Source organism: Malania oleifera, chromosome 5 (genome assembly GCF_029873635.1).
Source record: "Malania oleifera isolate guangnan ecotype guangnan chromosome 5, ASM2987363v1, whole genome shotgun sequence".
Taxonomy (NCBI): Eukaryota; Viridiplantae; Streptophyta; class Magnoliopsida; order Santalales; family Ximeniaceae; genus Malania; species Malania oleifera.
Genome location: NC_080421.1, coordinates 25,592,289 through 25,615,951, shown reverse-complemented (window position 1 = coordinate 25,615,951; position 23,663 = coordinate 25,592,289). Strand labels below are relative to the sequence as shown.

Below are 23,663 nucleotides of genomic sequence, written 5' to 3'. Positions count from 1 at the left end.
ACTCCTTATCACCCTCCTATTATTGTTTTGTCATTGCTTCTATCATCTACTACCCTTCCTAAATTTGATTCGGAAACCTTAGCCCATTCAAGGGGGGAGGGATGCTATGGTTGAAGAGATGAATGCTTTACATGATAATGGTACTTAGGATTTTGTGGTTGGTTGTCGCTGGGTTTACATTGTGAAAGTCAACCCTGATAGTTTTGTGGCTCGTCTAAAGGTCCGTCTTGTTGCTAAGGGATACACTCAGGTGTATGGTTTGGATTATTCTGATACTTTTTCTCTGATTCCCAATTTTACATCAGTACGTCTGTTCATCTCGTTGGCTACTACTTATCACTAGCCTTTGCATTAGCTAGATGTAAAAAATGCCTTCTTGCATGGTGACCTTGATGAGGAGGGTTAGTATGGAGCAACCACCTGGGTTTGTTGCTCTGGGGAAGTCCGGCATAATGTGTTGGCTCAAGAAGGCTTTATATGGAACGGTCTCTCGGAGCATGGTTTGGTCATTTCAGTGCTGTAGTACTTGAGTTTGATTTTCGACAATGTGCTGTGGATCATTCCATTTTTTATCGTCATACTTCATTGGGTAGGATCCTTCTTGTTGTTTATGTTTATAGGTGATGATGATAAAGGTATTCAGAGTCTCAAACTTTTTCTACAGACTAAGTTTTAGACCAAAGATTTGGGACCATTGAAATGGTTCTTGGCTATAGAAGTATCTAGATCTCGTATCGGAATTGTTGTGTCACAGAGGAAGTATGTTCTTGATCTATTGGATGAAATTGGCTTGTTGGGATCTAAACTAGTTGATACACCCATGAATCCTAACAACAACTTAATGTCAGATATGGGTGATTTGCTGCCTAATCTTGGACAATATCAAAGACTTGTTGGAAAGTTGAATTATCTCATAGTTACTTGGCCGGATATATCTTTTGCAATGAGTGTTGTGAGTAAATTTCTAGATTCTCCAAGGACAAACCATTGGGACGTAGTAATTTGCATCTTGAGATATCTCAAAGGTGCATCTAGGAGAGGTCTTTTATATCGTGATAAGCGTCACACTTACATCCATGGATATACAGATGCAGATTGGGCTGGATCGCCGTCTGATCAGAAATCCACCACCAGGTGCTATATCTTGGTTGGTGGTAATTTGGTTTCTTGGAAAAGTAAGAAACAAACTGTGGTGACAAGGTCAAGTGCTAAACTAGAATATACAGCTTTGACTCACACTACCTGTGAACTTGTCTGGTTGAAGAACGTTGTTTGGAAGAATTGGGATTTTTGCTTTCTCAGCCTATGAAGTTGATGTGTGATAATCAAGATGCTCTTCATATTGCCTCTAACCCAGTCTTTCATAAGCGGACGAAGCACATTGAAGTTGATTGCCACTTTGTTCAGGAGAAACTTGTGTAGAAGCTCATTACAACCACCTATGTGAAGTCGGGTATGCAGTTTGCTGATTTGTTTACCAAACCATTATGGGGTGCTTGTGTTAAATTCATTTGCAACAAGCTGGGAGCTTTTGACATTTATGCTCCAGCTTGAGGGGGAGTGTTAAAGGTTATATATGTCTTTAGTATTATTATTATTGAGTGTGTTAGTATGTTAATTAGTGAGAGTTAGTAAGGGTATTATTGTCATTAGAATGTATTTAATTTGTGTCTTGAATAGAGGGAGAGACCTATCTTCAAGTTAGGTCATTCATTTTAATCAAATCTTTACAGAAACAAATGAAAATAAAATGAGAGCATTGGTGAGTTGGAGGTTGTTGGATGAGACAAAGGAATCTAAGATGATTCTGTTAAAGATCATTAACTGCACTGGTTTTGAGTGATTTGATTCAAGTTGAATGTTTTGCTAGGATTGGTGGAGGAAAAGAGTATGAGGGAGTTTATAAAAATTGTCAACTTGTGAGTTGTATATGCAAGTGTAATTGACCTTGATAAATTATATATATTCTTTGATAGAAGAAAAAATGTATTAAGAAATGAGGAAAAATAAAATTGTTAAGAGCGCGAGAAGTCCTCCAATAGCTAGAAATGAACAATTGTAAATGAGCTACCACTTTTGCCTAAGCCCTTGACTCTTATTGTCAAAATGACATCCCAGGAGACACCAGCATCTCATCACCTAGGGCAACAAGATTGAAAGCACGGTGAAGTCCCAAGAGGGGGGTGAATTGGCAATTTAAAATTTTATTGCGCAGAAGCTTGATTTATTTTGAACCTTTCTTAACAATCTTTATCACCACACAATAACTAATCAGCGAACGTCTATACCAATAAGCAATCTTAAGTATATATGTAATTTGAAAAACACAATCTGAATTTTACCTTCAGCAGTTTTAAATATCCAATCTGAATTTAGACAATGAACAAGTATTTATTTAAAACAAGAATCAAACCACAAAAACTAACTTTACCTCAGCCAATCAAGTTCAATTCAGAGTTTCAGCAATCGTCTGATTTTGAACCGGAAACTTAAACGATACAAAGCATTAACAAACCGATTTAATTATTCAAAGTGATCCCAATCAAATCTCAGCATTCAACAGATTTTCCCAATAAGTTTAAAACATACACAGTGGTTGATTAGTGCAGAAATTAAAGAGAGTTAGGGAAAGAAGATGAACACAATAATTTTTTACTAGGTTTGGCTTCCCTCCTACGTTCTTGTCCCAACCAACTTGCTATGAGGATTTTCCTTACTCTCTCCGTTTAATAGGTGGAGTTTCCTCTCTTTGTTGGAAGGTGGGGACCCTTGTCTAGCAAGAACACCCTCTCGCTAGGCAACAACTCTATCCCCGAGTTGTTAGTTTGCAAAAACAGCAATACAATTGTGCGTACAATTAAATAACTCTCACAGTAGAGCAGATGAAGCTCAATAAGAAATCAATGGTTTTCTGATTTTTAGAATGAGAATTTTAGAAGAAAGAATCAGAAATCAGATTTGGGCTTAAGGAATGCACACAGCAGCTTTTTAGTGTGTAAATCAAATTATAATCAGTGTGTATTGATGTGTTTTGGTGCCCTAATGTGCATATAATAAGCCTTATATAGCTTAGGAAAGAATCTTATCGTTTTCCCCAAGTTTGGAAACCATATCTCTCAAAATAGGCAAGAAATCAACGGAGTTTGTAAGTTTAAAACACGAACTTCTGTCTCCTGAACCATTTAAAATATGTGCTCTAGAACTAGCAATAGCAGTTCAATCGCTTGAACTCGTGAGTTCAGTCGCCTGACCCTGTTCGGGTGACCTGAATTCCATTCATTTGCCTGTACTAGCACTGCTCTGATTTTTTTTCACTGGTAGTAGCAATTCAGTCTACTGAGCAATATACTCAGGCGCCTGAACACTCTGTGACTCAGTTTATTTCCATGTTTCTGATTCCAAAACGTGTTTGTATTACTTTGAAAAGAATTTTGGCCTTTATAAAAATATTTTCTAAGTTTATAAATAGGTTTCTAAGTCCAATATTTATTCCTAAGAGCTTCATAAACAAATTTGAAGTTTAAGAGTACTTATATGAGACTTTCTAAATATCTAAACAACAATAAATCCTAAGTCTTCATGTGTAGAAGTTTGAACTTTGTCCAAGCTTTGTCAATACTTTAGTGTACTTGTTTTCTTCATGACTTGTAAATTTAAGTTGAACTTCATCCAATCTTTACCAAGTTTAACCATTGTGCTTGAAGGAAGATAATACCTGAAATTTTACTTGAAAGCACAATTAGAATACCTTAGTTTGTTATCATCAAAACGAGATTAAGCCTTGTTAGGCCAACAAAGATTACACAGAAGTTGTTTAACCACTCGACAAGAAAGAAACCAATGCTTGCTTGTTTCATTAGAACCCAAGCATGCCACCCAAATATTTGGAATGATGGCATTGAAGGCCTTTTCACTTGCAACAAATAATTAGTATTAATTTTGCAAGGTCCAGATGAAAGCCTTAATCTAAGAGCAAACTGTAGCCTTTCAAGAATGGAGATTTCAATAAATGATCCATGAAGGACTTCATAAGGAAAAAGCAAATCCTAGAGTTATCTCCAAGTTTAGTAAGAGTATTATGCTTAGAATGAAGAACAAGAGGATCAAGTGTTGCCATCAAATTGACTAGTTCATTCACTTCTCTCTTATTAAAAAATTTTGGAAAAACAAAAATCCCAGGAGTGAGAGTTTTCCCGCAATAAAAAGAAGAAATAGGTGTGCATGAAGGAAATTCTAAAAGATGGGGAAATGAATTTGAAGTTGCATATGCCTCCCAAAGATCCTCACAGAAACGAATAGTACCACTACTATTGACCCTTAATGTATAAGAGGAAAAAAAGGATGAAAAATCCAAGGGACTCATGCGTGTTAGGGTGAAAGGGGATGGATCCAAGAACACAAACACAACAAAGAGAACACAGAAAACACAAAAGAAATACGTGGTTCGGCCAAACTCGGCCTATGTCCATGGGAGAGAGGTAATCTCACTATATGATCAATAAGAGAGATACAAAAGAGGAAGAGTAACATAGCTCAACTCAACTCTTGGCACTAACCTCTTTGCCACACACACTTAGCTCACTCAGTTCTACTCTCTTATATTATTCACACACACTCACGGCTTTACAAAGCAGTGTACATATATATATATCAAAGAGGAGCATTGAGATGGAGCAACAATAAAAGAATTATGCATGCTTAAGGCTGCACATGCACAACGACGCTGCAACTTCCCAAGCAGAAAACTAAATGCACCCACGTGGGTTGGTCAACAAATCACCCCCTCCAAACATGTGGGGGCAACCAAATGTCCGCTACTCTGATGCTGCAACATTGTGATCTCACCCTAGTCTCTAGGCGTCTGCACCCCCTCGAGAGAGTGCTCGCACCCCCTTGTTGGGGTGCACATGCAAGGATCATCTTTTGGATGATTTTAGTAGATCTAGGAGACCCATTGAATCTGAGCATAGCTTCAATTTCTCTCTAGTTACTGTCTTTCTCAACATATCTGTTGGGTTTTGACTGCCAAGGATCTTCTCAACTGTTAATACCCCTTCGTCTAGAAGAGATCTGATGAAGTGATAGCGGAGTCCAATGTGCTTGGTCTTTGAGTGGCATGTTGAATTCTTCGCCAAGTGTATAGCGCTCTGACCGTCACTATACAAAACACTTTTCACCTGCTTGAAACCTAACTCTATCAACAAACACTATAACCAAATCATCTCTTTGCTAGTTTCTGTCATGGCTACATACTTTGCCTCTGTAGTGGATAGAGCAACGATTTTCTATATATGTGATACCCAACTAACGGCTGTAGCACCTACTGTGACTACATATCCAGTAGTGCTTATTTTGTGATCTATGTCGCCAGCAAAGTCTGCATCTACGTATTCTTGTAATGTCAGATCACTTTTGCCAAAGTATAAACATTTATTAATTTTACCTCGGATATATCGAAATATCCATTTTACCGCTTCCCAGTAGATTTTTCCTGGATTCGACATGAATCTGCTGATGGTTCCCACTACATGACTGAGATCTGGTCTTGTGCAAACCATGACGTACATTAAGCTTCCTACAACTGAAGCATATGACATTTTGTCCATTTCTTTCTTCTTTTCCTCTGACTCAGGAGACTTAGTCTTTGATAACTTGAAATGACCGGCTAATGGTGTTCTAACTGCCTTAGCATCACTTATGTTGAACCTTCTGAGAATCCGCCCGCTGTACTCGGCCTGAGACAACTGCAAGGTTCACTCCTTTCTGTCTCTAGTGATTCTCATCCCAAGCATCTGCTTTGCTGAACTCAAGTCTTTCATTTCAAATTCAGTAGACAACTACCTTTTCAATTTTCTGATCTCGTCCATGTTTGATCCTACAACCAGCATATCATCAACATAAGTTAAAAGAATTATGTAACCTGATTTATACCTCTTGAAATAGCAACAATGATCGGCGTTGCGTTTGCAGTAGTCATTCTTTTGCATGAAGCCGTCAAATTTCTCATACCATTGCCTTGGAGCCTGTTTCAAACCATACAGACTCTTATTCAACCTGCAAACAAGTTTTTCTTTGCCTTTCTTTGCAAAACCTTCGGGTTGGTGCATGTATATCTCCTCCTCTAGATCGCCATTGAGGAAAGCAGTTTTTACATCTAACTGCTTGAGGTGTAAATTCTCTGCTGCAACAACGCTCAAAACTATCCGAATGGTTGTGTTTCACAACTGGTGAGAAGATTTTTGAGTAGTCAATACCTTTTATTTGTTGGAAACCTTTGACCACGAGTCTTGCTTTGTATCTTCTCGAACCAACATGCTCTTCTTTTATGCAGTACATCCATTTGTTTTGAAGAGCTTTTTTTCCCTTGGGTAATCTAGCTAGCTCTCAAGTCCTGTTGTCGGTGAGGGATTTCATCTCATCTTTCATGGCAAGTTCCCACTTGCTAGCCTCATCCACCTGACATGCTTCATCGTAGCACTCTGGTTCACCTGCATCAGTTAGTAACAAGTAATCCAAATATCTCATATTCGGTACATGCGGTCGGGAAGACCTCCTCTGTGTCAGAGTAGGAGTTGGAGTATGAGTCTGTGGTGCTTCGGAGCACTCCTCTATGATAGATTCCCCTGTCTAGGAATTATCAATAGTCTATTGTGCCATGTTGCTATTAGTGTAATCATCCAACTCTACAATATCAGGTTTATATAGTGCGGGATTACTTAATGATGTCGCGTCTTTGTACATAACTTTTTCATTGAAAACAACATTTCGACTTCTGATTATTTTCTTGTTTTGATCATCCCAGATGTGGTAACCAAACTCATCTTCACCATATCCAAGAAGTGTGCTTTTTTAAGATTTTGGATCAAGCTTGCCCCTAGCATGATCACTAATATGTACATAAGAAGCACAACCGAAAACTTTTAAATGTGAAAGTTTTACCTCCTTTTTGCTTCATACCTCCTCTGGTAACTGGAACTGCAATGGTACTAATGAACTTCGGTTGATTAGATAAGTAGCTGTGTTGATTGCTTCTGCCCAAAACTACTTTGGTAAACCTGCTTGTAATCGCATACTTCTGGCTCTCTCAGTCAAGGTTTTGTTCATTCGTTTTGCTACGCTGCTGTGTTGGGGTGTACCTGGCACGGTTCTTTCAAGTCTGATCTCATGCTCGTAGCAAAACCTTTTAAATTCTCTATCTTCATATTCACCACCATTGTATGATATAAATTTTTTTATTTTCAAGCCTGTTTCATTTTCCACCATGGCCTTCCATTTCCTGAAAACATTAGACACTTCAGATTTGTCTTAAGAAATAAACCCATACCTTCCTGGAATGGTCGTCAATAAGGGTGACGAAATAGGATTTCCCGCCAATGGATGAAACTGGGCTCGGTCCCCAAACATCAGTGTGCACTAGCTCTAATTTTTCTTTCTTTGGAGTTTTGCCGAATGTCTGAAACCTGACTCTTTTCTATTTGTTGAGGATGCAACTCTCACATTGGTCAATATTAGCTAGCTGTAGACTTGGTATTTTTCCCTTTGAGTTCATGATTTTCAAACTTTTCTCACTTATGTGACCGAGTCTCTGGTGCCATAGGTTTGAATCTTCATCCCCTACTGCAACGGAAATTGACATGCAAGCATCTGTGGTCATATAAAGAGTACCAGTTTTCTTACTGCGCAAATATGTCATTGCGCTTTTGGAAATTTTCCAACTATCGCCACAGAAGGTTGTAGTGTAACCTTCACTCGCAAGTTGTTCAATAGATATTAAATTTTTCTTGAGATCAGGGATATATCTGACATCAGTCAAACTCGAGGTGGTACCTGTCAAATTTATTTTTTGCTTCTCCTTTTCCTGCAATTTCACAAGGTTTGTCATCACCAAGATAAACATTGCTAAGATTTCCGGCTACATACCTGTTAAGCATTTCTTTGTTGCCTGTTGTGTGAAACGAGGCTCCAGAGTCTAATACCCAAGATTCTCCCTTCCTTTCCAAAGAGCATAACAATGCATCTCCTTCTCCTAAAGAAGAGGCGACATTTGCTTCGGTCTTATTTTCTGGATACTTCTTCTGGGATCGACATTGATTTTTGTAGTGGCCAATCTTGCCACAATTCCAACACTCGATTTGTTTTTTGTTCTGAGTGTTGTTGGAATTTCCTAGAACTCTTGATTTGGACCGTCTACTTCTTGATCATCCATGGTTTTGATTTCTATTTTGATTTCTGCCCTTGGTCTGTTTCTCACCTTGTGTGACCAAGGCACGCCCTTAGAGGTTAACGGTTGGCTTTCTCAGGATTCGTTGTTTCTACAATATTTTCTTGTCTTATTGGTTTAATATTACATGGAATGGATTCGAGGTCGAATCCTTTTGAAGAGTGGGGGAATGATGAGAATCAATAAGCACCATGGAAGGATCCATTATATGTTTCAGTTGGGCCTATCATCAGAGCGAGATCCAAGAAAATCAAAGAAATACTTCACGGGCTGATTCAAGATATTTGGGCTTATTCAAAAATGGGGCACTCCAAGCATGGCCCAAAGAAAGATGAAGACTTACTAAACTTAATTCAAGTTTGTGATGGAGCTAATCTTGCTCAATGGCTTTAATCTTCTTATTAATAATTGTGTGCTAATTCAAATATGGGATTTGACTTAATGGTGTATTGCAAGGCAACTTAACTTGCATAGGTTTTTAGTAAGTTGTGAGAGTCATCAATGTGTCTAGTAAGTTGCTATATTTAATGTCCTTGTCTCCCATGTTTGTATAGGAAATGCTAAGTATTTAATGTTCTTGTCTCCCATATTTGTGTGAGAATTGTTAAGTGTTTAATGTCCTTTTCTCCCATACTAGCTATATATATCTCACCATTGTAAGAAGGAAAAAGGAGGGAATAAAAATGTGAGGCTTTGAGGCTTTGTTTCTTCTTGGTTCTTTTGAAGAACTTTTTGAACTTATCAGGATTTCCCGTGGCGTTCACCAATGACTTATCAAACGGCTTTCCACCACCGTTTGTGGCGTCTTCCTTATACCAAGGTTCGTGTTTCGCACTAAACAACGGGTTGAGGTCGTATATACCAAAATTCTTGTTTGTCGTAAACAACGGGTCGAGGTCTACCATTCATATCTATCCAAAAATCTGAATTTTAGCTTTCTTGGGCAAGCATTCCAACATTGTTTGTTGGGTCTCAACGCGTGTCGTTTGAGGTTCGCATCATTTGGTGATGAGAATCAATAAGCACCATGGAAGGATCCATTACATGTTTCAGTTGGGCCTATCATCAGAGCGAGATCCAAGAAGATCAAAGAAATACTTCACGGGCTGATTCAAGATATTTGGGCTTATTCAAAAATGGGGCACTCCAAGCATGGCTCAAAGAAAGATGAAGACTTACTAAACTTAATTCAAGTTTGTGATGGAGCTAATCTTGCTTAATGGCTTTAATCTCCTTATTAATAATTGTGTGCTAATTCAAATATGGGATTTGACTTAATGGTGTATTGCAAGGCAACTTAGCTTGCATAGGTTTTTAGTAAGTTGTGAGAGTCATTAATGTGTCTAGTAAGTTGGTATATTTAATGTCCTTGTCTCCCATGTTTGTATGGGAATTGCTAAGTATTTAATGTTCTTGTCTCCCATGTTTGTGTGGGAATTGTTAAGTGTTTAATGTCCTTGTCTCCCATATTAGCTATATATATATCACCATTGTAAGAAGGAACAGAAGGGAATAAAAATGTGAGCCTTTGAGGCTTTGTTTCTTCTTGGTTCTTTTGAAGAACTTTTCGAACTTATCGGGATTTCCCGTGGCGTTCACTATCGACTTATCAAACGGCTTTCTACCACCGTTTGTGGCGTCTTCCTTATACCAAGGTTTGTGTTTCGCACTAAACAACGGGTTGAGGTCGTATATACCAAAATTCTTGTTTGTCGTAAACAACGGGTCGAGGTCTACCATTCAAATCTATCCAAAAATCTGAATTTTAGCTTTCTTGGGCAAGCATTCCAACATTGGTTGTTGGGTCTCAACGCGTGTCGATTGAGGTTCGCATCAGTGTCAGTATCCTGTAGTGAAGCCATCACTTCCTCCAAATTCAAGGTTTCCTTACCAACAAGTAATGTTGTGACAAGACTATCATAAGAAGGTGGTAGAGATGCCAGGAGAAGAAGCGCTTTATCTTCTTCTTCAACTTTTACACCAAGACTCATTAACTGGGTCATGATCTTGTTGTAGTCATTTATGTGGTAAAAAATATTTACCCCTTCCTCCATTTTTAGCTGATAGAGTTTCTTCTTCAGAAATAACTTGTTTGTTAGGGATTTTGACATGTATCTCTGTTCTAATTTTTTCCATAACTTAACAGGTGATGATTCATCTAACACAGAATATTTAACTTCATTTGACAAGCATAAACGAATAGTACTAACTGTTTTCATTTCCATCTTTGCCCAATCATCATCTTTGATATTTTCTGGCTTCTTCCCGTTTAGCGGCTTGATCAAGTCACGCTGAATCAAGATATCCTTGACTGTACTCTGCCATAGACTGAAATTGTTCTGACCGTCAAATTTCTCCACGCCGAAGTTGGATAAATTGTCATCCATTATAAAACAACTTAGAGGCTGATTTTGGCAAAATTGACTGCACCAATGTGTCTGGAACAGCCAAAATAGCTAGGAATGGGTTTGACCCGATATATGTGGGCCCCACAGATGACGTGGCAAGGTGGGCCCCACTGATGACGTGGACAAATTGGAATCTCTGGGGCATGTCACCAAGCACTTTGCACACAACTCACTTCTCCAATTCAAAGTAAGTATAAATTCAAGCCACTCCTTTTTTATTTAATAAAAAAAATGGGAGTGAAAAGACCACACCTTTTTTATTTAATAATAATAAAAGACCTCTCATTGTGACTTGTTGGGGAAGATTTCTCCCTTCCTGTTTTCACCTTTCTCCGTCTCTGCACAGAGAACACTTTGCTCCGCCTCTGCATAGAATAAAAAAAAAAATGGAGAACTTTGCAAGCCCTCACCAAACGCTGCAATCACTTGCAGCTAAGAGATCTAACACGATCAACACGATCAGCAGCTGCGCCGATCTACGCGGGGAAGCAACTCGAGGAGCTGGTATGGCGGCACGTGAAGTCACCGTTCACGCCTATGCGACTGCTGTCCCATCTTCGTCTTGACGTCTCCGAACCCGAAGGTAAGCACAAATTTTTTTAATCACACTTCTCACCTTCTCCAAGCTTAGATACCAGTTATTAGGGTGAAAGGGGATGATCCAAGAACACAAACACAACACGGAGAACACAAAAAACACAAAAGAAATACGTGGTTCGGCCAAACACGGTCTACGTCCACGAGAGAGAGATAATCTCACTATATGATCAATAAGAGAGATACAAAAGAGGAGGAGTAACATAGCTTAACTCAACTCTCGGCACTAACCTCTCTGCCACACACACTCAGCTCACTCGATTCTGCTCTTTGTATATTATTCACACACACTCACAGCTTTACAAAGTAGTGTATATATATATATATATATATATATATATATATATATATATAAGAGAGGAGCATTGAGATGGAGCAGCAATAAAAGAATTATGCATGCTCGAGGCTGCGCATACACAACAACGTTGTAACTTCCCAAGCAGAAAAATAAATGCACCTACATGGGTGGGTCAACAATGTGATGCTCTTTTTGGTGTCAAGTATGCCGAAGACCATACTTTCTTCTAATAACCTTGTGCTGAAGGGAATCTGTTCTAAAGGAAATCTCCACGACCATTTCCCTACTAAAGAAATGCTTTTAGACACCAATTTTCCAATACCCAAACCTCCTTGTGATTTAGTCACTTAGGCCTCCTAACAACTCCTAGCTAAGTAAATGATCCCTCTTATACTATAAGAAATTTGTCATTGTACTCTCCAATCTCTCTGTGACTTCAATAGGAATTTCTCAAAAAAGAGAAAGAAAGAGAATATTCAAAAGATTAGCACAAAATGGAAAAAAGCACCTTCGCTCGATTGATTTATTAGGGTTATATAGTGCGGGATTACTTGATGATGTCGCATCTTTGTACATAACCTTTTCATTGAAAACAACATCTCGACTTCTGATTATTTTCTTGTTTTGATCATCCCAGATGCGGTAACCAAACTCATCTTCACCATATCCAAGAAGTGTGCATTTTTAAGATTTTGGATCAAGCTTGCCCCTGGCCTAATCACTAATATGTACATAAGCAGCGCAACCGAAAACTTTTAAATGTGAAAGTTTTACCTCTTTTTTGCTCCATACCTCCTCTGGTAACTGGAACTGCAATGGTATTAATGGACTTCGGTTGATTAGATAAGTAGCTGTGTTGATTGCTTCTGCCCAAAATTGCTTTGGTAAACTTGCTTGTAATCGCATACTTCTGGCTCTCTCAGTCAAGGTTCTGTTCATTTGTTCTGCTTCGCCGTTGTGTTGGGGTGTACTTAGCACGATACTTTCAAGTTTGATCCCATGCTCGTAGCAAAGCCTTTTAAATTCTCTATCTTCATATTCATCACCATTGTCTGATCTCAACTTTTTGATTTTCAAGCTTGTTTCATTTTCCACCATGGCCTTCCATTTCCTGAAAACATCATACACTTCAGATTTGTGTCTTAAGAAATAAACCCATACCTTCCTGGAATGGTTGTCAATAAAGGTGACGAAATAGGATTTCCCGCAAATGGATGAAATTGGGCTCGGTGCCCAAACATTGGTGTGCACTAGCTCTAATTTTTCTTTCTTTGGAGTTTGCCGTATGTTTGAAAGTTGACTCTTTTCTGTTTGCCGAGGATGCAGCTCTCACATTGGTCAATATTAGCTGACTGGAGACCTGGTATTTTTCCCTTTGAGTTCATGATTTTCAAACCTTTCTCACTCATGTTACCATATCTCTAGTGCCATAGGTTTGAATCTTCATTCCCTACAGCAATAGAAATTGACATGCAAGCATCTGTGGTCATATAAAGAGTACCGGTTTTCTTACCGCGCAAACATGTCATTGCGCCTTTGTAAATTTTCCAACTATCGCCACAGAAGGTTGTAGTGTAACCTTCACTTGCAAGTTGTCCAACATATATTAAATTTTTCTTGAGATTAGGGATATATTTGACATCAGTCAAACTCTAGGTGGTACTTGTCAAATTTATTTTTGCTTCTCCTTTTCCTGCAATTTCACAAGGTTTGTCATCACCAAGATAAACATTGCCAAGATTTCCGGCTACATACCGGTTAAGCATTTCTTTGTTGCCTATTGCGTGAAACGAGGCTCCAGAGTCTAGTACCTAAGGCTCTCCCTTCCTTTCCAAAGAGCATAACAGTGCATCTCCTTCTCCTAAAGAAGAGGCGACATTTGCTTCGGTCTTATTTTCTGGATCCTTCTTCTGGGATCGACATTGATTTTTGTAGTGGTCAATCTTTCCGCAATTCCAACACTTAATTTGTTTTTTGTTCTAAATGTTGTTGGAATTTCTTGGAGCTCTTGATTTAGATCGTCTGCTTCTTGATCTTTCTCGGTTTTGATTTCTATTTTGATTTCTGCCCTTGGTCTGTTTCTCACCTTGTGTGACCAAGGCACGCCCTTAGAGGTTAACGGTTGGCTTTCTCAGGGTGTTAGTATCCTGTAGTGAAGCCATCACTTCTTCCAAATTCAAGGTTTCTTGACCAACAAGCAAAGCTGTGACAAGACTATCATAAGAAGGTGGTAGGGATGCCAAGAGAAGAAGCGCTTTATCTTCTTCTTCAACTTTTACACCAAGACTCATTAACTAGGTCATGATCTTGTTGTAGTCATTTTTGTGGTCAGAAATATTTACCCCTTCCTCCATTTTTAGTTGATAGAGTTTCTTCTTCAGAAATAACTTGTTTGTTAGTGATTTTGACATGTATCTCTGTTCTAATTTTTTCCATAACTCAACAGGTGATGATTCATCTAACACAGAATATTTAACTTTATTTGACAGGCATAAACAAATAGTACTAACCGTTTTCATTTCCATCTTTGTCCAATCATCATATTTGATATTTTTCGGCTTTTTCCCGATTAGCAGCTTGATCAAGTCACGCTGAATCAAGATATCCTTGACTGTACTCTGCCATAGATTGAAATTGTTCCGATCGTCAAATTTCTCCACGCCGAAGTTGGATAAATTGTTGTCATCCATTATAAAACAACTTAGAGGTTGATTTTGGCAAAATCGACTGCACCAATGCGTCCGGAACAGCCAAAATAGCTAGGAATGAGTTTGACCTGATATATGTGGGCCCCATAAATGACGTGGCAGGTTGGCCCCACTGATGACGTGGACAAATTGGAATCTCTGGGGCGTGTCAGCTAGCACTTCTACACACAACTCACTTCTCCAATATAAAGTAAGTATAAATTCAAGCCACTCCTTTTGTTAAAAAAAAAAAAAAAAGGAGTGAAAAGACCACACCTTTTTTATTTAATAATAATAAAAGACTCTCCTTGTGACTTGTTGGGTACGATTTCTCCCTTCCTGTTTTCACCTTTTTCCGTCTCTGCACAGAGAACACTCTGCTTCGCCTTTGCACAGAATAAAAAAAAATGGAGAACTTTGCAAGTCCACACCAGACGTTGCAATCACTCGTGGCTAAGAGAGCCAACACGATCAACACGATCAGCAGGGGTGCGCGATCTTCGCGGGGAAGCAACTCGAGGAGCTGGTATGGCGGCGCGTGAAGTCACTGTTCACGCCTATGCGACTACTGTCCCAACTTCGTCTCAACGTCGCCGAACCCGAAGGTAAGCACAAATTTTTTAAATCATGCTTCTCACCTTTTCCAAGCTCTGATACTAGTTGTTAGGGTGAAAGGGGATGATCCAAGAACACAAACACAACACAGAGAACATAGAAAACACAAAAGAAATACTACGTGGTTCGGCCAAACTCGGCCTATGTCCACGGGAGAGAGGTAATCTCACTATATGATCAATACGAGAGATACAAAAGAGGAGGAGTAACACAGGTCAACTCAACTCTTGGCACTAACCTCTTTGCCACGCACACTCAGCTCACTCGGTTCTGCTCTTTGTATATTATTCACACACACTCATGGCTTTACAAAGTAGTGTACATATATATATATATATATATATATATATATATATATACATTATATATATATATATATCAGAGAGGAGCATTGAGATGGAGCAGCAATAAAAGAATTATGCATGCTCAAGGTTGCACATGCACAACAACGCTGCAATTTCCCAAGAAGAAAAATAAATGCACCCGCATGGGTGGGTCAACAATGTGATGCTCCTTTTGGTGTCCAGTATGCTGAAGACCATACTTTCTTCTAATAACCTTGTGCTGAAGGGAATCTGTTCTAAAGGAAATCTCCACGACCATTTCCCTACTAAAGAAATGCTTTTAGAACCAATTTTCCAATACCCAAACCTCCTTGTGATTTAGGCACTTAGGCCTCCTAACAACTCCTAGCTAAGTAAATGATCCCTCTTATACTGTAAGAAATTTGTCATTGTACTCTCCAATCTCTTTGTGACTTCAATAGGAATTTCTCAAAAAAGAGAAAGAAAGAGAATATTCAAAAGATTAGAACAAAATGGAAAAAAGCACCTTGGCCTGATGGATTTATGATGGATTCTGCGCCCCCCGCCCCCAAAAAAATATTGTTGGGACATTTTGAAGAATGTTTTTTTTTTAAAAAAATTTATCCAACAAAACCATATAAGTGTGTTTAATGAGCTTTTTTAATATGGCGAGGTGGATAATAATAATATTAATTCCACTTTTATTACCCCTTGTGCCTAGAAAATGTCAATCTAAGGTGACGAATGTGTGTAAAATTTAGAGCAAATTTCTTTCTAAGAGGTAGGATGGAGTTCTTTTTTTTTTGGCGATTCTCAGGTTTTACTGCAACTTTGCTGACAAATGAGGTTTTGGAAGATGATGCAGTAAGTTGAAATCAGAATGTTAAATTTTGGAAAAAATTTGGCCATATCAGCTAGGGTTCTTTAGATAGGGCTTTGGACAATAAAGGTTTTTGGTAATTGCGAATGGAGAGCACAAGTCTTGGTTTAAATCTTCAGAGGATGTGAAACAAGGGGATCATTGAAATTTTAGTCTAAATTTCAGATTTAGGGAGTGCTCGAAATGAAACAGTATCCAATATATGTGTGTGTTTATTGCAAAATTTCAGCCAAATTTTAGACTGTCAAAATTTTGGATATATCCTCGGATTTTAAAAATAAAAATTGAAAAAAAAAAAAAGTAAAATTTGAGGCTTTTCACTTTTGTTCTAAATTATTCACTATCATCTATCTTAATATTCCTAACGCTACATTCATAATTTTCACAGTTTGCTGTAAGTTTATATTGTTTCTTTAAGTTGAAATTCAAAATTGAAACTTATGTTGCAATTTTTCAGAAATTGAGATCCTTGTAAGTTGTAATTTCCATTGCAATTGAAATTTTAGTTTTTGGTCCAGAGGATTTGTCTACCTCACATTTTCACTTTGTGGATGATGTATTCTTTTCTTTTTTGGATGATGTGAAGGTTTTTCTAATGTGTTACTAATTTTACAGATTTTTGAGAAAGTCTCAGGGTTGAGAATTAACTTTTTGAGGAGTGGAATAGTTAGAATTGGCCCAGGATTACATGTTCTCTCTCTCTCTCTCTCTCTCCTCTAGGGTAGCAGGTTTTTAGCGTCTTGAGTTGGCGGCCTAATTATATACTCAAGAGTCCCCTTAGGTGGTAATCCTACTGTGTCTTCTTTTGGTCTCAGTTTATAAGAGAGTTTCTAGACATTGGATTGGTGGAACAGAGCCTTTTTACATTAGGGACCATTGTACTTTTATTCAGCCTTTGTCTCTTTTTTATTCCATGGTATTATTTATCGCTATTTAGGATTCGTGTGTGGGTGGCTCCAAATTTATAAGTGAGTTTTTTTTTATGGTTGGGTGTTGGAGGGAGGAGTTGAGTAGAGGTCAGTTTGTTAGTTGGGAGATGGTTGGTAGATTTAAGAGGGAAGGAGGTTTGAGTCTGGGTAACTTGGTGTCCCAAGAACATTTATTGGGAAGTAGATGTGATGGTTTCCTTCAGAATCTAACTCTCTTTGGTGTAAGGAAATTCATAATAAGTTTGTGTGCCAAGTCAATGCTGGTATGGTAACTTTTGAGCTAATATTACTTACACAAGTCCTTGGTAATTTGTTTCATAAATATATCATCTTATATTCCCTCAAATTTGTTATAAGGTTGGTAAATTTGTTATAAGGTTGGTAATTTTGGTAATTTTGGTTGGTAATATATCATCTTTTTTTCCCCTTGTGTCTTGATAATTAACCCTTCATGATGCTTCAATTTCTGATTTTCTTTTATGAGGGTATGCAGCCTTTGGATTTTCATTTTACGAGGAATAAATGAACAAGGGATAATGATCTTTTCTTCTTGTAAATGTACTTGATTCTTTTCACATTTCTTTGGGGACGGCTCGAAGAGTTGGATATTGGGTTTCTCTGGGAACTTTTCTTGAAGTCATTTTTATTTATTTTTAAATTTTTTTCCATGCTCCTACTTCTAATCCTTTCTTATATTCTTTTGTTTGGAAAGCTGATTCACTAAAAAATTAAAAGCTTTTACTTGGAATCCAATCCTAGATAAATCAATACTATTGACTTATTTGGAGAAAACCATATAAGGCATCGTCACCTGTTGTGTGTCCTTATTTTTTAGGAATGGGAAGACTTATTCACATTTTTTCCTACATTGTCCTTTTTAATGGAAATACGGAATAAATCATTTGGAGTTTTTGATGATAATTGGGTTTGTCCTTCTGTGGATGACCTTTGTATTGTTAGCTTTAGAGGCTTTGGGGAATGGAAAGGAGAGGACAGCTTTGTGTGGATATGGTTTTTTATGCTATTTGGTGCATTTGGTTAGAGAGGAATTCTAGAATTTTTAAGAGTAGCGATACTTTCCATACTTTGATCTGGAGCAGAGTGTTTTTTCTTGCATCATTCTAGTGTTCTGCAAATAGGTTTTTTAAAGGGAAACCTCTTTGGATGACAGACTGTATGTTTGGAATGCATTACTTCATTAGTAAAATCCCTTGTTCTTAACAAATGTAATCCCATGCTATTAGTAACATCCCTGGTTCTAAAATAATGGAACACCTAGTGATCAAGCACTCATCTCATGTCAGGGTCTGGGACTGCATGATTATGCCTTACCCTCAAGGTGCTCAACATATTTAGAGGTGGTTTCCATGACTTGAACTTGTGATCGCTTGATTCAACTATAACACCCTTACCATTGGGTAAGGCTTGCCTGCTTCTCATTTGAATCCCTTATTATGCTGTTTTTTTTCTTTTCTTAATGGCTTTCTTTTCCTGCCCCCATTACATATGCACAATGAAAGGGAGACCAAAGCCCTCTCCAAACCCTAAGCCTTTACTTATCCACCTGCTCCTTACATGATTCCAGAAGAAATATAGATCTACGATTATGTCTAGCTGAAGACCTAAGTCCAACAAAGCTCAAGGGCCAGGACAAAACCAACCAATGCACCAAATAATTGAAACAAGTAGATCTATGTGTTGCCAACTGTTTGCAGGTGTCCATTCCTAGTTTCAGCATGCTTCTCTTCTGTTATTCTTGTTAATTGTTTTTCCCCATCAATCTCAAAACCACTCTTTGACCATATTAATTTTCAAGCCTGAAATTTCCTTCAAAAATTTCAAAGCATGCACTTTCATTCCAAATTTTTCCAAAAAGAAAATAATGGGTAATCTCTACACCATCATTAATATTCCTAAACCCCTAATCCCATTGTTTTATTTTTCTTTTTTTTCATTTTTTTTTTTCGTTTCTTGTTTTATTTGTTGGAGTCCTTGTCCCTGCACATTTTATCTTCCCTTCCTTCTTTCTATCCAAAATAGCTTCCCTTTTTATCTCCCCCCCCCCCCAAAAAAAAAACAAAAAATCCTTGAGCATGTAAGAGCTACTTAGCGCATGTACCACCACTATAAAACACCTCTAGCCCCCTCTTTTGGCATCATCTAGCATCTCATTAGCAATCAATGCAACATCAAGAATCATTCTGTCCTGAATGAAAGTACTGCATTTCAAGGACATTGTATCACTCAAAACTTCCCTAGGCCTCCTCAATAGCTCCTTAATCAAGACTTTATATTGATTACCAACCAAACTAATTGCTCTAAAATATTTCATGTTAGAGGCATGATCTTTCTAGGAATGAGAGCAGTAAATGTACAATTCAGGCTTGTCCCAATCACTCAACCCCATCAACAACAACAACAACAAACCAAGCCTTGAGTCAATGGCAAGTGTAGAATAATACGTCTGGAGGAAATAGAGCACTGTTCCACCCATCAATTAGACACCTTAGCCATTGATTGATCCCAAAAACCTACAAACCTAGTATTGCCACCCAAAGTAACCCCTAAATAAGTCAATGACAAGTCTAGAATACTACACATGGCTAAAGAAGCCAACATCCAAGTTCTGTGAGAACTAAGATGAATAGTGACAATACCACTCTTCCCCAAAATAATTTTCAAACTAGAATTTGCTAAAAAAATTGAAGGATTGCAAGAACATTCAAGAAAGATTCTCTATGATCATCTATGAAAAGAATAGTGTCTTCTGCAAACTGAAGATGATACACTACTACCCCCTCACTATCCACCCCAATCCCTCTTACCAACTCTCAATTCATACCCTTATCTAATGATCCACTTAAGTCATTAAAAACAAGAACAAACAAGAATGGAGATAGCAGATTCCCTTGCCTAACACCCTCTCAAAGCCTTAAAACATGACTTAGGTTTTCCATGAATAATTACTAAAGAATATGCATTAGACAAGCATCCCCTCATCGAAGGCTGCGACATATCACCAAAGCCCTTCCCAGCAAAGATCTTATCCAAAATGATCCAACTAACCTGATCATAAGTCTGTTCCAAATCCAGTTTGAAAGCAACTCACTTTTCTTACCTTCAACAATTATCCTTGACCACCTCACTTGCTTCCAAAATTGCATCCACAATTTGTTTACCCCTTTACAAAGGCACTTTGGGTTGGAGAGGTAGTATCTCCTAACACAAAACTCAAACTCTGTGCAAGAACCTTAGCAATAGTCTTGTATACCCTAGTTACTGACTCTTTGTGCGCACTAAAGTGATGAAAGTAGAGTTAGTATCATAGTTACCAGAAAACACGAACACCCTGGCAAACCACATATTGGTGCAAACACTCAAAAATGTTTTTTTTTATCTAGAACACTTAAGTCTAACGATCCAAAGTTTTAATTCTATATTTTTCACATAACATGTTCGGTTAATATGTTTCCCAAACCCCATTCAAATAAAAATTGAAAATCTTCAACAAGTCCATTCTGATCACACCCAAACCAGCCTGAAAGAAAGCCATATTAAATCCATCTGGACCCGGAGCTGTATCCCTCACCATTTCGCCCTCACTTCCTCCTCAAAAGGCCTTTCCAATCTATTCAGAAAAGCCATCGTGAAACTGGACCTGTTGCCTTTTCTCCCTTCAGCAGTCCATCTAAAATATTCCCTCCCCTCCTTGATAGGATTCAAATCAAACCCTTTGATCATTCGACCTACTATGAACTTCCTCCTCTGTATATAACTGCTTATAGAAACCAATAATTTCCTCACTTAACTTTCTGTGATCCCTTACCATGAAATTTGTGATTATTCCAACACTTATAATCAGACTCTTCCTCCTTTTCCCCTTCAAGGCCTTATGGAACTACTGAGAGAGAGTTACAATAACTCTCCTTAATCCATTTCAGCGGACTTCTGTCTCCAACTAATATTCTCCCCCATTAGCGTGTCGTCCAAATCAGTAGTCAATTGAACTCACTTTGCTCTATTCTCATCACCCAACAGCCTGCACCCCAATCTAGCTGAACTTTCCATCTCCAATAAAATGTTACTCTTCCTTTCCTTAATATCACCAAAGAATTTCTTTTACTCTGAAATTTCAACTTATCCTTCACAAATCTCAGCCTTTTCCTGTTCTTAAAACCATCCCGCCCAGAAACTTGGCAGTCTTGTCACCAAAGAACAACATTATCCCCAGAAATAATGTGTAAGCCACATATTTTCAAATCTAAAAGGAGTAGGATGCCTTTTAACACAGCACCAGACAATGATCAGAAACTGACCTCTAGGAAAAACTTCCTGAACCACATTAAAGAGCAACTCCTCCCAGACCTTGAGAAATTATACACAACACGTTTGTTGATTCTTGTTGTTACCCTGATTGTAAATGTAATGATTAGGGACACTTGAGTTCTCCTCACTACAGGTCCCTCAACCTTCCATTACCTGTCTCAATTTGTTCTGACATTGACTGCTTCCTTAAAAATTAACTGTTTTCCCAATCATTTTGTGTGTTGTCTGTGCGCCCTCCTCATTTTTCCATCTTCTTTGACTTTATTTCATATTTCTCTTTTAATCTATAAGCTGGTATGGCTTCATGACAATGTTGTTCAAATCATGCTCTTAATTTAATTCAATAAATTGATGTATGCTATGTTGCTTGCTGATTTCTTTGATCATTGATACACTTGTTTATTTCTAGGTAAGGGATGAATTAGAACACCTGCTGGATGATGATGAAGATATGGCTGAGATGTATTTGACTGATAAGCTGGTTCAACAACTTGAAAGTTCTTCTGTTTCCTCTATAAATGATAGAGATGGCATGGATGATGGAGTGCTTCAGTCAGATATGGATGACAGGCAAATAATATTCTTATGTTTTACTTGATTTACAAAAATGCTCTGTTCTTTCCTTTGTCTTGCTTTCCCAGCCCTTCAAGTAAAAATTTCTTTAATGTATCAGGACTCCTGCCGAAATTTCATTGGAAAATAATGGGGGTTCAGCTGTTTATGAAGGTGATATTCGAAATTCAGATGACCCCCAAGAGCATTTGTTTGGTGCACCCAATGCAATTAGCAGAAGGAGCCTTGGTACCCATACTAGCACCACACGAAGTGCTATTAGCAAGAATCTTGATGTCGAGGAGCTTGAAATGCTCTTGGAGGCATACTTTGTTCAAATTGATGGTACATTAAACAAATTGTCCACGGTGTGCACCTCAACTTTACCTCTTGATTCTTCTGTTTTTGGTTTCCTCTTTGGCCCATTGATTTAATCTGAAATCTAACTTAATTTCTTTTTCCTAGTTGTTACTTGATGTGCTCTTTCTCAAATGTGATGTGGGAAGTGATTTAAAATCCTTCTAGTTCACATATTATTATCATTATTATTTTGGAGCATACTCTATTAATTAAAAAAATTGCTGAACAAAGCAATCAAAAGTACAAAAATAATCTTGTGTAAATCTATACAAGAAAATAATGGGAAAGAGTGGCTATCCACAAAATATAGTTGTTACTCTTGAAACCAAAACAAGAAACTAATTGGAAAAGGTGGCTATCCACAAAATTTACTATGCTGTTACTCTCAAAACCAGAATTCCTTCACTTCTCTAAGACAGGCTTGGAATCATCTCTCCTTTAGAACTTGGAAGGCAGCCCCACACCTTCCAGATCCCTACTTTTCTGTTGTGTCCATGAAACAACAAAGATAGCAAGAGGATTTTGATGAAGGGTGGCTTATCTGCGAACACTGCACAACTATTTTAAGCTTAGGCTTAGGAAATTAGGGATCTTATTTTGATTTGGGAATTTGAATGCATTAGATATTTTAGTTATTTCTAGGATAATTTGTGATTATGAGCCACAATTTTAAAATCTGAAACCAGCCAGATTACTGGTCTGAGTCATGCCTTAACTTGAAGATTTCACAAATTGGGATAAACCTGGCCAAAACAAGGTAACTTGGCTTGACTTGGGTCAACCTGGTTAACTGGCTAGGTTTCCAACTTACCCCAAAAAAATGTGAACCATAGTTACATGGGTCGTTGCCCACCCCCTAGAACTGCAATCCAGATTGCACTTACCGATTTGTGAGTCGATAGCATCCTGCATAGATGGGGGGTCAGCATTCAATTCCTCAAAATATGTGATCCATATTTTTTAACCATTTTCAAATAGAAAATCATATGAAAATATTGACAAATTTTAAAAATCTTGAGAAAATATTCTCTTGCTGTGAAGCCTGATAGGGAGAGAAAGAAGAGAGCTTTCTGTGGCTGTGAAGCTTGCGACGAGAGAAAGAAAGGGCTTCCTGCTGCTGCGAAGCCTGCGACAGAGAGAGAAAAGAGGGCTTGTTGCTGCTGCGATGGTGGATGGATTTGAAGAGATGGTGCCAGAGGAGGGTGAGAGCTGTTTGAGTGACTGAGATTTTATCTGAGTACAGCTAGTAATTATTCCATCCTAAATAAATAATTCAAAACACACTGAGAGACGACATAGCATATCAACTAATTAACCCAAATAAGTGGTTCATGCCTACAACTATGATCTGAAATGGCATACCAACAAAAACTTATTCCCCCCAAGAACCATGTACCTCTTAAATAGCATACTCTGTTCCTTCACCCGTCCCATGACCCAAAACACACTGAGCTCTAGGTAACTATGACGTGAATGCTGCTGAGG

General features: G+C 38.1%; 1 protein-coding gene across 1 annotated transcript in view; it reads left to right on the top strand.

The window, feature by feature from the left end:
- Positions 1-23,663, top strand: part of LOC131154993 (magnesium transporter MRS2-3) — a 33,608-nt gene that overhangs the window by 1,873 nt on the left and 8,072 nt on the right. The window contains exons 4-5 of the mRNA XM_058107864.1: positions 21,676-21,836; positions 21,940-22,186. Of these exons, the coding sequence (XP_057963847.1) occupies positions 21,676-21,836; positions 21,940-22,186 (408 nt within the window). The remainder of the gene's footprint in view (positions 1-21,675; positions 21,837-21,939; positions 22,187-23,663) is intronic.